Source organism: Onychomys torridus, chromosome 12 (assembly GCF_903995425.1).
Source record: "Onychomys torridus chromosome 12, mOncTor1.1, whole genome shotgun sequence".
NCBI classification, from domain to species: domain Eukaryota; kingdom Metazoa; phylum Chordata; class Mammalia; order Rodentia; family Cricetidae; genus Onychomys; species Onychomys torridus.
In genome coordinates this window covers 71,751,686-71,764,697 of record NC_050454.1, presented here as the reverse complement: position 1 = coordinate 71,764,697, position 13,012 = coordinate 71,751,686, and the positions used below count along the sequence as shown (strand labels likewise).

General features: G+C 49.6%; 1 protein-coding gene across 3 annotated transcripts in view; it reads left to right on the top strand.

The window, feature by feature from the left end:
• Vps26c (VPS26 endosomal protein sorting factor C) overlaps nucleotides 1-11,520 on the top strand; it is a 29,792-nt gene extending 18,272 nt beyond the window's left edge. Inside the window, exons 5-8 of one of the 3 annotated variants that reach the window (XM_036203355.1) lie at nucleotides 2,059-2,133; nucleotides 5,779-5,929; nucleotides 7,108-7,260; nucleotides 10,102-11,520. In XM_036203355.1, the coding sequence (XP_036059248.1) occupies nucleotides 2,059-2,133; nucleotides 5,779-5,929; nucleotides 7,108-7,260; nucleotides 10,102-10,184 (462 nt within the window). In that variant the 3' untranslated portion in view covers nucleotides 10,185-11,520. The other 2 variants (XM_036203354.1, XM_036203356.1) reach the window with 2 other exon arrangements.
• Nucleotides 11,521-13,012: the final 1,492 nt, after the last annotated feature.

The following is a 13,012-nucleotide window of genomic DNA, read 5'->3' as shown; positions in this document are numbered from 1 at the left end:
CCTTCAGGGAGCTGGAAAGGCCTGATCCACAACCTCTGCAGGAGCTCTGTGGACAGGGCAGGGGTACAGTACCTGTGCTAGCTCATGAGCATTTCTTTATTATTTATTATGTACACAGTGTTCTGCCTGCATGTGTCCCTGCAGTCCAGAAGAGGTCACCAGATCTCATTATGGATGGTTGTGAGCCACCATGTGGGTGCTGGGAATTGAACTCAGGACCTCTGGAAGAGCAGTCTGTACTCTTAACCACTGAGCTGTCCAGCCCCTACTCATGAGCATTTCTGACCAGGCTACTCCATATACCATCACCATGTGGGTGCTGGGTAGAGCCCACTGGATCCTGCCACTGCACTGTACACCTCGGTGACTAGGGACTCGGACATCTTGTGAGGTGGCAGGTTGGCAGGAGAATTTACGCTTTGATACACGTGACGTGACGTCTTTGGGATGCTTTGAAGGTGAGTCGCAGTGCAGGACTGGAGTCTCTTCATGACGTTAGCAAAGTCGTCACCAGGACCTCATTTGCATCCCTTTATTTGGGTAACACTTTTAGGACCCCTAGTATTGTAGTTACCTACTTACAGCTCCTCATTTATGTAAAATATGACTAAATTGTTTTGGTTTTTAAAATTGCATGTATTAAAAGATGAATATTATTTTTCCATCAAAGGTCTTTAAAGTAATCTATGTTAAAGTGTTTGGGGCTTTATGTCCTAAAACAAACTTAGAGCTTTTTATGGCTATATAACAGGGAAGGCTTTACATTTTGTGAAGAACAGTGAGTCTTAACTCAGCCCTCACCCCAGGGCCTCTCTGAAGTCCCTACCTCCCTTAGGTACCTCTGTACCCTTAGGAGTACAGAGCCCTCCTAAGATGATCAGGCCCAGAGCAAGGACTGCATTGTCCAGGGCCCATCTGTGTTCATGGTATTCTGTCACCATAGGGCTTTCAAGAATTTTGTCCATCAAGCACGGTAGCTCACATTTGTAATTCCAGCGCTTAGAAGGGAGGATGGTCGCCAGGAAGTCAGCTTTAGCCTGGGCTACATGGTGTGCCCAAAGCTACCCTGTGCTGTGGACAGAGTGATGAGATCCTGTCTCAAAAAACAAAAGAAGGCTGGGTGTGGTGGCGCACGCCTTCAATCCCAGCACCTGGGAGACAGAGGCAGGCGGATTTCTGTGAGTTCAAGGCCAGCCTGGGCTACAGAGTGAGTTCCAAGACAGCTAGGGCTATGTGGAGAGACTCTGCCTCAAAAATAGGTAGGTAGGTAGATAGGTAGGTAGGTAGATAGGTAGATAGATAGATAGATAGATAGATAGATAGATAGATAAGGGAGGGAGGGAGGGAGGGAGGGAGGGAGGGAGGGAGGAAGAGAGGAAAAGGAAAGAAAAAAGAACTGTTAGAGGAGGTCCTCACACAGAAAGGCAACAGTTTACTTTGGCATGTGGTTTGCAAGTTCAATGTTACTTCTGGGCCGCAGGAAGAACATTCTGACAAGAAAACAGGCTGTGAACCTGTTGAGCTAGAGTGCATTGAGAACCGCTCTGTGGAATAAGCCTTGGGAAGTGAGTGGACTTGGCACACTGGCTGCGCCCTCTCTGCATTCTGGGTCTTGGGTCTTGCTGGCCTTTTGGATCCTGGCCCTTGGGTATGGTGCCAGGCAGGTTTCCTGTAGCCTGGCCGTGTGAATGGATTCCGGAATGTTCCTTCTAGTAGAAAGCTCTTTAGCTAATGGCAAGCAGCACTGGCCGGTCTGGTTCAGCTCTGCACATGGTGAGCTCCATGTACCATCTTTGGCATCTTTGGTCATGTGTGAGGTGCAGCAGTCCTTACCTCCCAGCCTCATCATTCTGTTCCTTAGGTCTGACTTCAGTTCCGAGCCCAGAAGGTCTCAGATGAAACAGTACCAGGGTGGACCTGGGTTCGTTTGGAATCACATCCCCTGTTTCTCACCACCATGTCCTCTTGTGCTGCCATTCATTTTAGTCAGAAAGGAAAAGCTGCTCCCCCCCCCGCCCCGGGTCCGCTCTGCTGACTGTGGTTTTACCTCCTTTCCAGCCTCAGAAGGGGAAGCTGACCCCGAGTCCTGTTGACTTCACGATCACTCCGGAAACCTTGCAGAACGTCAAAGAGGTACTCATTCCTCACTCACACTTGTGTGTTGTGGCTTTCCTCGTAACTTGACCCAGTTAACTGCCCAGTTGAGAACTGAGGGTCAGTGACAGGTTTCGATGGTGTTTGTACCCAAGGGGTGTTTTCAAATTGATTTCATATTGAGCTCCACAATTACTTAGGGGAAAAAGACAGTACTTTCAGGACTCCTCACATGCTTATGACCTTGTTCTCATGCAGTGCTGATGTCTCACTGTATTGCCCTGGCTGGCCTCCTCCAGCCATTGCCCCAGGCTGCAGGCATGCACCACTGCACCCGGCTGGTCTGTCTTCCTGGCTGTGCACTGAGCACCACTACTCCTGCTTAAGAACCTGCTCCTTTATTTCCCATGGTACGCCTGGTCTGCACTGGGCCTTGGCCTCTCATCCCTTACTGAGGCTTCATTTGCTGTCTCTCACTGACGTTCTGGTCAGACAGAGACCTGTTCGTGGACGTGGACAGCACCAGCAGATTTCCTAGCATGGGAACCAAGGGCGCTTGGATCTTGGAGGCAGCTCCCCGCAGACCTCTGCTGGGCCTGCACCAGCCAGTGAGTTACTGGGGCCAGCTTTCTTGCTTAGCACTCTGCCCACTGCGGGAAATGTCCCCAGTGTTTGGTCTTAGTAAATGGTTCCATCTCAGAGCAGCAGCGCTGTCTGTAGTTCCTTTCTGCCTAGAACTGGCTTCTTACTCAAGTCTGCATTTTGCTAATGCTCATAACTGGGTTGAAGGCATGTCTGGGAGATTTGCGATACTGCAGCCATGACTGATGCCATTCTTGTTTTTCTTTTGTTTTTTCGGACAGGGTTTCTCTGTGTAGTGTTGGTGCCTGTCCTGGATCCTGCTCTGTAGACCAGGCTGGCCTCGAACTCACAGAGATCTGCCTGCTTCTGTCTCCCCAGTGCTGGGATTAAAGGTGTGTGCCACCACTGTCCGGCCTGATGCCATTCTTTGCAAGGGTGTGTCATAGGGAGCCCTTTCAGAAGGTTCTGGAAGGAAGTAGCCATCATGTCCCCGGCCAGGCAGATTCCTGTGCCCACCTCTTCTTCTACCCCTTGTGAAGTCTTTTCTCTGGGCCTGTGCCCTCCCTCCCTTCTGCTGTGGACACAGTGTCCTTGTTCCTGGCTCCCATGCTCCCCTGCAGTCCTCTGCCCCTTGCTTTTTTCTTCTTCAGGTATTGGTTCTGGTGTACACTTGAGGATCTGGGGTGTAGATTTATTACTAAGATCGTCTGCCACCAGCCCTGGTGAGACTGTTCTCCCGAGTGTAGTGGACACTGAATTTTGTCAAAAGTATCCTGCGGGAGTGGCGGGTGTGTGTGGTGCCTTTCTTCTGGCCATATCACTGTTCTAGGTGGGCAGCGTCTGTCACAACAGATACATTCATGCTGATACTGGACAAGGAGAAAACTGGGCTGTTTTATTTCTATTTATGTGTTTGTTTATTTTGTTCTTTTGAGACAGGGTTTGGTTTCTCTGTGTAACAATGCTGATGGTCCTGGAACTCACTCTATAGACCAGGCTGACCTCAAACTCACTGAGATCCGCCTGCCTCTGCCTCCTGAGTGCTGGGTGCTGGGATTAAAAGTGTGCGCCACCACCACCTAGTACATGCTATATTTTAAATACCTTGTATAACACATAGTTATTTATGAAACAGTGGTGTGTGTGTGTGTGTGTGTGTGTGTGTGTGTGTGTGTGTGTGTGTTACATCACTACCATGCAGTGGTGTGTGTGTGATACATCACTACCGTGCAGTGGTGTGTGTATGGTATATCACTGCTGTGCAGTGGTGTGTGTGTGGCGGGGGGGTACATCACTACCGTGCAGTGGTGTGTGTGTGGTACATCACTACCATGCAGTGGTGTGTGTGTGATACATCACTACCGTGCAGTAGTGTGTGTGTGGTATATCACTGCTGTGCAGTGGTGTGTGTGTGCGTGTGTGTGTGTGTGTGTGTGTGTGTGTGTTGTGTGTGGTACATCACTACCGTGCAGTGGTGTGTGTGTGGTACATCACTACCATGCAGTGGTGTGTGTGTGATACATCACTACCGTGCAGTAGTGTGTGTGTGGTATATCACTGCTGTGCAGTGGTGTGTGTGTGTGTGTGTGTGTGTGTGTGTGTGTGTGTGTGTGGTACATCACTACCGTGCAGTGGTGTGTGTGTGGTACATCACTACCATGCAGTGGTGTGTGTGTGATACATCACTACCGTGCAGTGGTGTGTGTGTGTGGTTTATCACTGCTGTGCAGTGGTGTGTGTGTGTGTGGTGCATCACTACCGTGCAGTGGTGTGTGTGTGGTGCATCACTACCGTGCAGTGGTGTGTGTGTGATACATCACTACCATGCAGTGGTGTGTGTGTGTGGGGGTGGTACATCACTACCGTGCAGTGGTGTGTATGTGTGTGTGTTATATCACTACTGTGCAGTGGTGTGTGTGTGGTACATCACTACTGAGGAGAGGGACACACGTGTCTGCAAGACTCTTGAGAGTGACATTGGAAGGCGCTTTTTCACACGCTCCTGAAAGCTGGGTGGGTGAGCCTCTGCTGTTCTCTACTTTTCTAAAAAAGCAGCTTATTTTCCTTGTATTTTCAAACTTTGTCTTCCACCCACACATTTCTGGAGGGTTCGTGGGTAAGAAATGGCTGGTGTTGAGAGCTGCATCAGTCTGGGGGCTGCCTGCCCTGGGTGACCACTGCCACTCACCATGTGGCTGGTCTGACTTAAGATGGGAAGTTGGCTGAGACTGCTGCCTGGTCCAGAGACTCGATTTGAACAAGACGGGCTCATGTAGCCCAGATTGGCCTTGAATTGTTTAGTTGAGGATGACTTTGAACTTCTGACCCTCCAGCTGCCACTTGCATGCTAGCATGACAGACACGTGCTAACATTTTAGGTAGCGTGGCTACAGGGAATTTTAAATTGTACTCATAGGCAATTACAAATTCTACGTGACTTTAAATTTTGGCTTATGTTGCTTCTACTGGATAGTGGGACAAGACAAAGATGAAGACTCCTAAATGGCTGTCCAACTGTTTCCTTCAGTACCACTGCCAGTTCCCCTTGGCCAGCTTCCCGACTACAGAGAAAAGTCCCAAAGCTTTTCATCAGGCATTGAGAGAAACTGCTCATTCAATATCCCAGAAATAAAAATAGCTGCCCTCAAACTTGCCTAATTGGGAACAGTGTAAAACTGACCACTTTTTTCTTTTTTCTTAAACCTTTTTTCTCTTCTTTCTTTTTTATTTATTTATTTATTTATTTATTTATTTATTTATTTATTTATTTCAGCTTGGGGTTGAGGGGGTGGTTGTCCTTAAACACCCTTGTCAACTTCTCAGGCTTTTTACATTTTATGCCTTGCTGCCTGGTGAAGGAGCTTTTTCAGTCAGTGTAGGCAGTGGGTTGATTCTCCAGAGCTGGTCATGTCTGTCTGTCCTTTATGTATATGGGGTGGTTGAGGATCAGTCTGATAGCCACTGACAGAGGGTAATACCATTTATTATCCGTGTTCTGTAAAACAGGGTTTTAGTACTTTACAGAACAATTACCCAACTTGGTTTTCAGGTCTTCCTTGTACCGGCAACTCTATTCCTGATGTCTTGTCTCTTTTTGTGTAGAGGGCCTCCCTTCCCAAATTCCTCATTAGAGGACATCTGAACTCCACCAACTGTGCAATCACGCAGCCCCTGAGAGGAGAGCTGGTAGTGGAGCATTCAGATGCTGCCATCCGGAGCATAGAGCTTCAGCTGGTGCGGGTGGAGACCTGTGGTAAGGCTTCTGTCTGTCACCTCAGGCAGTCCTGCTGAGGATGGAGGTGCTGGGTGGTTATAACACTGGAGGCTCCCTCAGAAGTCTCTGCTCTTGTGAGGTGGATGCTCTTAGGCTCACTTGTGCTCGTTCTCCTGGAGCTTGCTGATGTGTGCGTGCCTGAGCTTCACTCTCAAATATCCCAATTCAGATGTGCAGTGGTACCGGGGAACCAGGGGATCTGGGCTTTAAAAGCGCTTCCCTTGCTTCCTGGGAATGGTACAGGAGGTTCCCAGACCCCGTATGGAAAAACAGTGAAGTAAGGCCGTAGCCACACATCATGAATATGGCAGCCTCATTTGCTGACGATGGCCATGCTCCTGTGCTTAGGCTGCTTAGGGAAATTTGAATAGCTTTGGGCCACAGAGACATATGTTTTGCTTTGAATGTGCTTCCCACAAGCAGTGCATCAGAAACTTAGTCCCTAGCACAGCAGTGTTGAGAGGGAGAGCTTTGGGGGTGACTGTCTTCATGACGGGTTATGGGTTGTCTCAGGAGAGGACTGTTATAATATGGAGCTCTCTCAGGCTGGACTTCACCATGTGATAGATTCTGCCATGTAATACAGCACAAAGCCATCAGATGCTGAACAGATATCTGTCCCCCACTCTGTGACATATGTGTTTGGGTACCTGTGAGGCTATAAAGGAGTGTTGGAACCCTTGAAGCTGGAGTTAAGAGGCAATTGTGATCTGCCTGATGTAAGTGCTGGGAGAGAACTTGGGTCCTCCATAAGAGCAGGAAGTGTTGTCAGCCGCTAAGCCATCCCTTCCTGTACTTTTAACATGGTGGGGGACATCACATCATAACAGAGCGGATGTGCCAGAGACCCCATTTTTGTAACAAAGCTGTTCTGATGCCTACTCACCCCCAGAGACCCACTTGCAGATAACCTTTGAAATAGTAATTGGGGCGTTAGGGTCCCAGCCCCCAAAGTCTTGGGAGCACTCTCAAACCAGTGCGGTGATATTTGAGGAAGTGAGAAGTGCCAGGGAGGGAACTCCCAGTCCTGGGGAGCAAACTGGGTTTGTGTGGGGTAAATGTGTTGGTGCTCCTTGCCACAGCACTGGAAGGGTTTGTTGACTAGTTTGCTTTGGTGTCGTGGTGTCCTGACCCCGTGGTGTTTCCTCTTTCCCCAGGATGTGCAGAAGGCTACGCGCGTGATGCCACAGAGATTCAGAATATTCAAATCGCTGATGGGGACATTTGTAGAAGCCTTTCTGTCCCTCTGTACATGGTCTTTCCCAGACTCTTCACCTGCCCAACCCTGGAGACCACTAACTTCAAAGTGGGTAAGCAGTCTAGTGCCAGGGAAAGGGTGTGGTCCATAGGGAAGAAGCACCCTGCACACAGGCACCCTGCACACGGGCATCCTGTACACAGACGCCCTGCACACAGGCATCTGGCACACAGAAGCCCTGCACATAGGCATCTTGCACAGAGGCATCTGGTGCACAGGCGTCCTGCACACAGACACCCTGCACACAGATGCCCTGCACACAGACGCCCTGCACACAGATGCCCTGCACACAGACGCCCTGCACACAGATGCCCTGCACACAGGCATCTGGCACACAGAAGCCCTGAACATAGGCATCTTGCACAGAGGCATCTGGTGCACAGGCGTCCTGCGCACAGACGCCCTGCACACAGATGCCCTGCACACAGACGCCCTGCACACAGACGCCCTGCACACAGATGCCCTGCACACAGAAGCCCTGCACACAGGCGTGCAGTAGTCACAGGCTGCTACATTCAGCTCTTTGATTTCTTCACAATGCCTCCGTGAGAAGCTGCACATTCAGGACACTAAAGCCAGCTGAAAGCTCCCTTCAGAGTCAGACTTGAGCCAAGCAGAGATACCATGAGTCTATAGGAAAAGCCATTCCAGTGGCCATGTAGGTAGTGTGTGACCAGACACCTATCAAGAAACAGGAAGGTGGCTTTGTTGTGGGTCACGAGTGGGGAGTTAGTCCATGGTGATGGAAAAGCCACTACTGCAGGCTGCTTGCTGACATCTAGGTGAACCAGATGACAGATAAATGCTGGTATCAGGTTTGCTTTCTTGTTTTCTTTTTATTAAGGCCAAGGCCCCATGCCATGGATGGTGCCACCCACATTCAAGGCAGATCTTCCCTCCTAAGCTAAACATGTCTAGACAATCCCTTGAAGGTATACCAGGAGATGTGTCTCTTACATGACTCCAGATCTAGTCAAGGTGACAATAAAGGTCAACCACAGTCCACTCTTTGACAGCCTGTTGCCAGGACACATCATCTTACAACAGCATCATTTCAGCTTCAGAAATCCCATGGTCAAAAGATCAGAGTTGCTTCTGAGACTCAACTATGAGTCCTTGTAAGATCAAGAGACCAACAGCGTACTCTCGACAGGCACAGACCCAACATTCCCATTCAGAAAGAGCAACAGCAGGCCAAGGCAGAAGAGAGAAAGAAAGAAAGAAAGTTGAGGGGTTGGGGATTTAGCTCAGTGGTAGAGCACTTGCCTAGCAAGCTCAAGGCCCTGGGTTCGATCCTCAGTTCCACATGAGAGAGAGAGAAAGAGAGAGAGAGAGAGAGATATTGAGAGAGAGAGAGAAAAAGAGAGAGAGAGAGAGAGAGAGAGAGAGAGAGAGAGAGAGAGAGAGAGAGAGAGAGAAAAAGAGAGAGAGAGAGAGAGAGAGAGAGAGAGAGAGAGAGAGAGAGAGAGAGAGAAAGAAAGAAAGAAAGAGAAAGAAATAGTTGCCAAGAATACTGAAGTGGGCTTTCTGCCGGGTGGTGGTGGCACACGCCTTTAATCCCAGCACTCAGGAGGCAGAGCCAGGCGGATCTCTGTGAGTTTGAGGCCAGCCTGGGCTACAGAGTGAGTTCCAGGAAAGGCGCAAACCTTATCTTGAAAAACCGAAAAAAAAAAAAAAGAAAGTAAGTTGAACCAAAGCAGTGCTGAAGCCCAGCAGGTCAGACTCCGAGTCTGGTCACCATGTCTGGCATCGGGGCTCCAGGAGCTCGGGCAGCTCCACTGTCCAGTTCAAGTGCAGCAAATGGAATTGCTATCTTTGGCCAACTTCTTTTACCCGCAGCTTTCCTTGGCAGAAGTTTCTCAGTCCTTGCTTCTCCCACATTCTGGGGCTTCCCATTGCAACTTGGGACAACTTCACAGCTTCCCAGTGGTCTCTTTCAGGGCCTCTTGCAGGGAACTGACCCTGGTATGCCCTGCCTGGCCTCTGGATTTCTGAAACACTCGTACAAATTTCCATAACACCATAACCTTAGCATTTTGCATACCCATAAAGCCACTGTGGACACTGCTGCCACATTGTTTTCAGCTCTGGCCACAGATGTGGTGGCCTCTGTGCTCCTTAGGACCGCCCCTGGGAAAACACTTCTCCATGGTTTTTTGTTTTTTTTGGAGCTGAGGATCAAACCCCGGGCCTTGTGTTTGCTAGGCAAGCGCTCTACCACTGAGCTAAATCCCCAACCCCCATGTTGTATTATTTTTAATTATGTGTATTTGTATGGGTATGTACACCCCAAAACCCTGCCCAGAGCTGAGTTTCTGCTGTGTGGTGCCAGGATCTCTTTGCCCATACCAGCAAAATTAAAGACAGGGGCTCAGTTTTGTTTAGGGTGCTTCCTCTTCACATTGATTCCGTGTTGTGATTTTTACCCGTAAAGACTGAAAAACCAGTGAAGGAAATCTTGTCTGCAGGAATATAGGAACCAAGTGTTTCAACAAATGTCTCCCCAGCTGGTTCCAAAGGCCCAGCAGCTGAGCCAACGGTCTGCTGCTTTCCTTGTTCAACACAACAGAATCACCATGGTCTTCTTGTAGCATAGGCCATACTGGAACTGACTCTAGCCCAGGGTGGCCTCAAGCTCACTGCTTTCCTCGTGCCTCAGCTTCTCAAGAGCTGGAACTGTGGGTGTGGCCGCTCCGTCAGGCTCACACTGTGGGCCGACAAGACAGTTAAGCAGAGACGTTTATGGTGGCAGTCAGTCACATGCAGTGTGGGGTCTCACTGGGTCTACAGAGAGTACAGGGAGACTGAGTCCCAGGCAGCACCTGGACATTGCCTCACTGTGAGACTGTTTTCCAGTGCTCAGTGGGAATGAGCGTCTCTCTCTTCCCTGCAGAGTTTGAAGTTAATGTGGTGGTCCTTCTTCATGCTGATCACCTCATCACGGAGAATTTCCCACTGAAGCTCTGCCGGACCTAGTCCAGTCATCTGCTCACACGTGGACGTCTATCCGGTCATCTGCTCACACATGGACATCTATCCAGTCATCTGCTCACACATGGACGTCTATCCGGTCATCTGCTCACATGTGGATGTTACATAAGTCATCTGCTCACATGTGGACGTCTATCCGGTCATCTGCTCACATGTGGATGTTACATAAGTCATCTGCTTGGACACCACCCCTGGCAGCATATATTTTCATGATTTCTCCTCATTGCCTCAAAGCTTGCTTCCTTCAGGAGCCTTGCCTCAGGCCTATCCTCTGGCATGCAACAGGATTTCCTCATGTGTGTTGTAAGATCATGGAAAGCATTTCCGACAGCTCCAGATGTGCCTGTTTCTCTTTAGGTTCAGTAAAGCAGTTGTGTCTGCAGCTGAGATCTGCTGGCCAGTGAGACCATGGAGGCAGAAGGAACCCCTCTCCAGCTTGCCCAGACTCCTGACAGCAAAGGGTTAGCAGCCAGCAGGCTCATAGGTTGAATCTGTGATGCCGTCCAAGGAGACAGTGACTTCCCCTGGAAATGTGGAGCTTTTTCAAAACCTCTTGAGTTCTTGATAATGTTTCACTAGAACTTCACATGTTTTAGGGAACTAGGAAAAAACAACAAATAGCCTTGTTCTCATAGGCGTGAGGGCATCTGTGAATGGCGGCTGGTGCTGGAGTTTCTGTCGAGCTGGCGTGCACACTGGATGCTGCCATATTCCCAGGACATGTTGAAAGGCAAGGCGGTTGCAGAGGGGAGAATGCATATTGGCTGCTCGTTACTAGGTGATTGCTGAGTGACAGGAGACCGTGCTGAGGAAGGATGATGGACTTGGCCTGTCCCTGACCCTGAGGGGCCTGTGCTTTGAGCAGGTTTGGCCTGCAGTCCTTTCCCTCAGCCTCACACTGAGTCAGACCGTGTGGAGACAGTTGTAATCTTGCTGCTGTTCTGGTGGACCACTGTTAGTGAGCATCTGCACACTGGCTGGCCTGCCTTCACAGCTTCGGGGACAGGCCTAGGCAAGGCGGGCCAGAGTGACAGCCTCCTGCCCTGCCCCTCTCCTGTGACAGCTGGTGGGAACTGGGGCTCCCCAGGAAAACTGAGGAGACTAGCCGAGTCACCAGACAGTGGGTTCCCAGACAATGTATTTTTTTTGATTTGTCAATTTTTACGCTTATATCACAATACTTATCTATCCTTGATGAATTTAAACAAAATCAAGTAGCCAAAATGGAAGCCATACTTTCTGATCAGTTTGCAAGGAAAAGTCATCTCTAATGACAATTTTTTTTAACAAATAAAGAATGCTAAGCAGCTTTTTAAAATGGTGTGGTGTGATATTGTTATGCAATTTCTTTAGTAAACTTTTAGAAATACAGTGAGCATGCTCCTCAGTAATTATTACCTGAAGCACTACCAGCTGCCCTGCTACCTTTTATAATGGCGTCCAACCAAGCAGTTCAGCGACAGGCCTCAAGCTGGCCGCTTCCTTCCACCCCTTGATCTGAGTCTCCGTATGGTATTGAGCAAACCTGACATGTTTGGACAGCAGCTTGCTGGCCGGAGGTGAGGTGTCCAGGGTTCAGGGTTGCTGGATTCTCCAGTTAGACCAAGAAGGGATGGGAGATGAAGACAGCGGAATCTAAAACTAAATTCTTTTGCAGATGGCTGTTTAGGTGGGGCTCCAGGCTAGCATGCTGCCATGTTTCCAGGCCTTGCCAGAGCAGAGCAAGTTGAGCTGAAACAGTCACCGACTTGTGTAGCACTCCCAGCCGGCCTCTGAAGGAGGACTGTCAGGGGTTCGGACCCACACTACCATTGCCAGTGCATCTCAGCATTTCATGACACTGGCCAGAGTGGGAGCACCTCCACATTGCCACAGCTGGCATCAAGATTTCCAGTGAGCTGGAGTCACCTGGCACCCAGAATATTTTGTAATGACAGCATCACTCACCTACCCTGTGTGTCCCTGGCTGTACACTCTTGGCTGTAACACTGTGGTGATGGTCCCCTAAAGGCCTTGACTTCACAGAAAGTGCTCCTCAGGACTAAAGCCTTTCCCACCAGGCGGCTGATAGACTCCGCTCTGCCCAGAGGCATGCAGGCCAGTCACTTGGTCTGTCCCAGCTGTGGATGTGAACCACAAGCTCAGTTTCCTTCCTTTGTTTGGTGTCACTGAGGCAGTGACAGCTTGGCTATTTCCTTGTTCATTTTGCCATCTATGAAACACGTTTAAAAGCAAGGTCTTTTCGACCTAAGTGTTCTGTGGTCCCAAGATGCCTGTCAAAGCCAACCACAGTAATAAACTTACAAAATTAAACCCCTAACAATCCTACTTAAAATTACAAAATAAACAGTTCTCAAAAGATGCAGTACAAATAGCCAATAAATATAAAAATACGTTCAGCATCCCCAGTCATCGGAGAGTGTGGATGAAAGCTACACTGGATTCTCCACACCCCCAACCTCCCACCCCCCTACTCCCCACCCCCCGGACCCCCACCCCCCAAACCCCCCATCCTCCACCCCCACCCCCACCCCCGTCATGAGGCCCATCAATAAGGAAAAAAGAGCAGCCAAGGCTGGCTGGGATATGCCAGGAGAGAGACACTTGCCCTCAGCATGGAGGGTCACATGTGATCCAGCCAGACCGCTCCGGAGGAGGCTAAGTCAGCACACTGCACATGCCGCTCACCCATGTTTGCCACAATACTCCACCATGGCCAACTTATAAAGCTAGAGTAAGTGTCTGAACGTAAGAATGAGTAAAGACTACGCAGTGTGTGTACACAGTGTGTGTTCAGTGTGTGTTCACAGTGT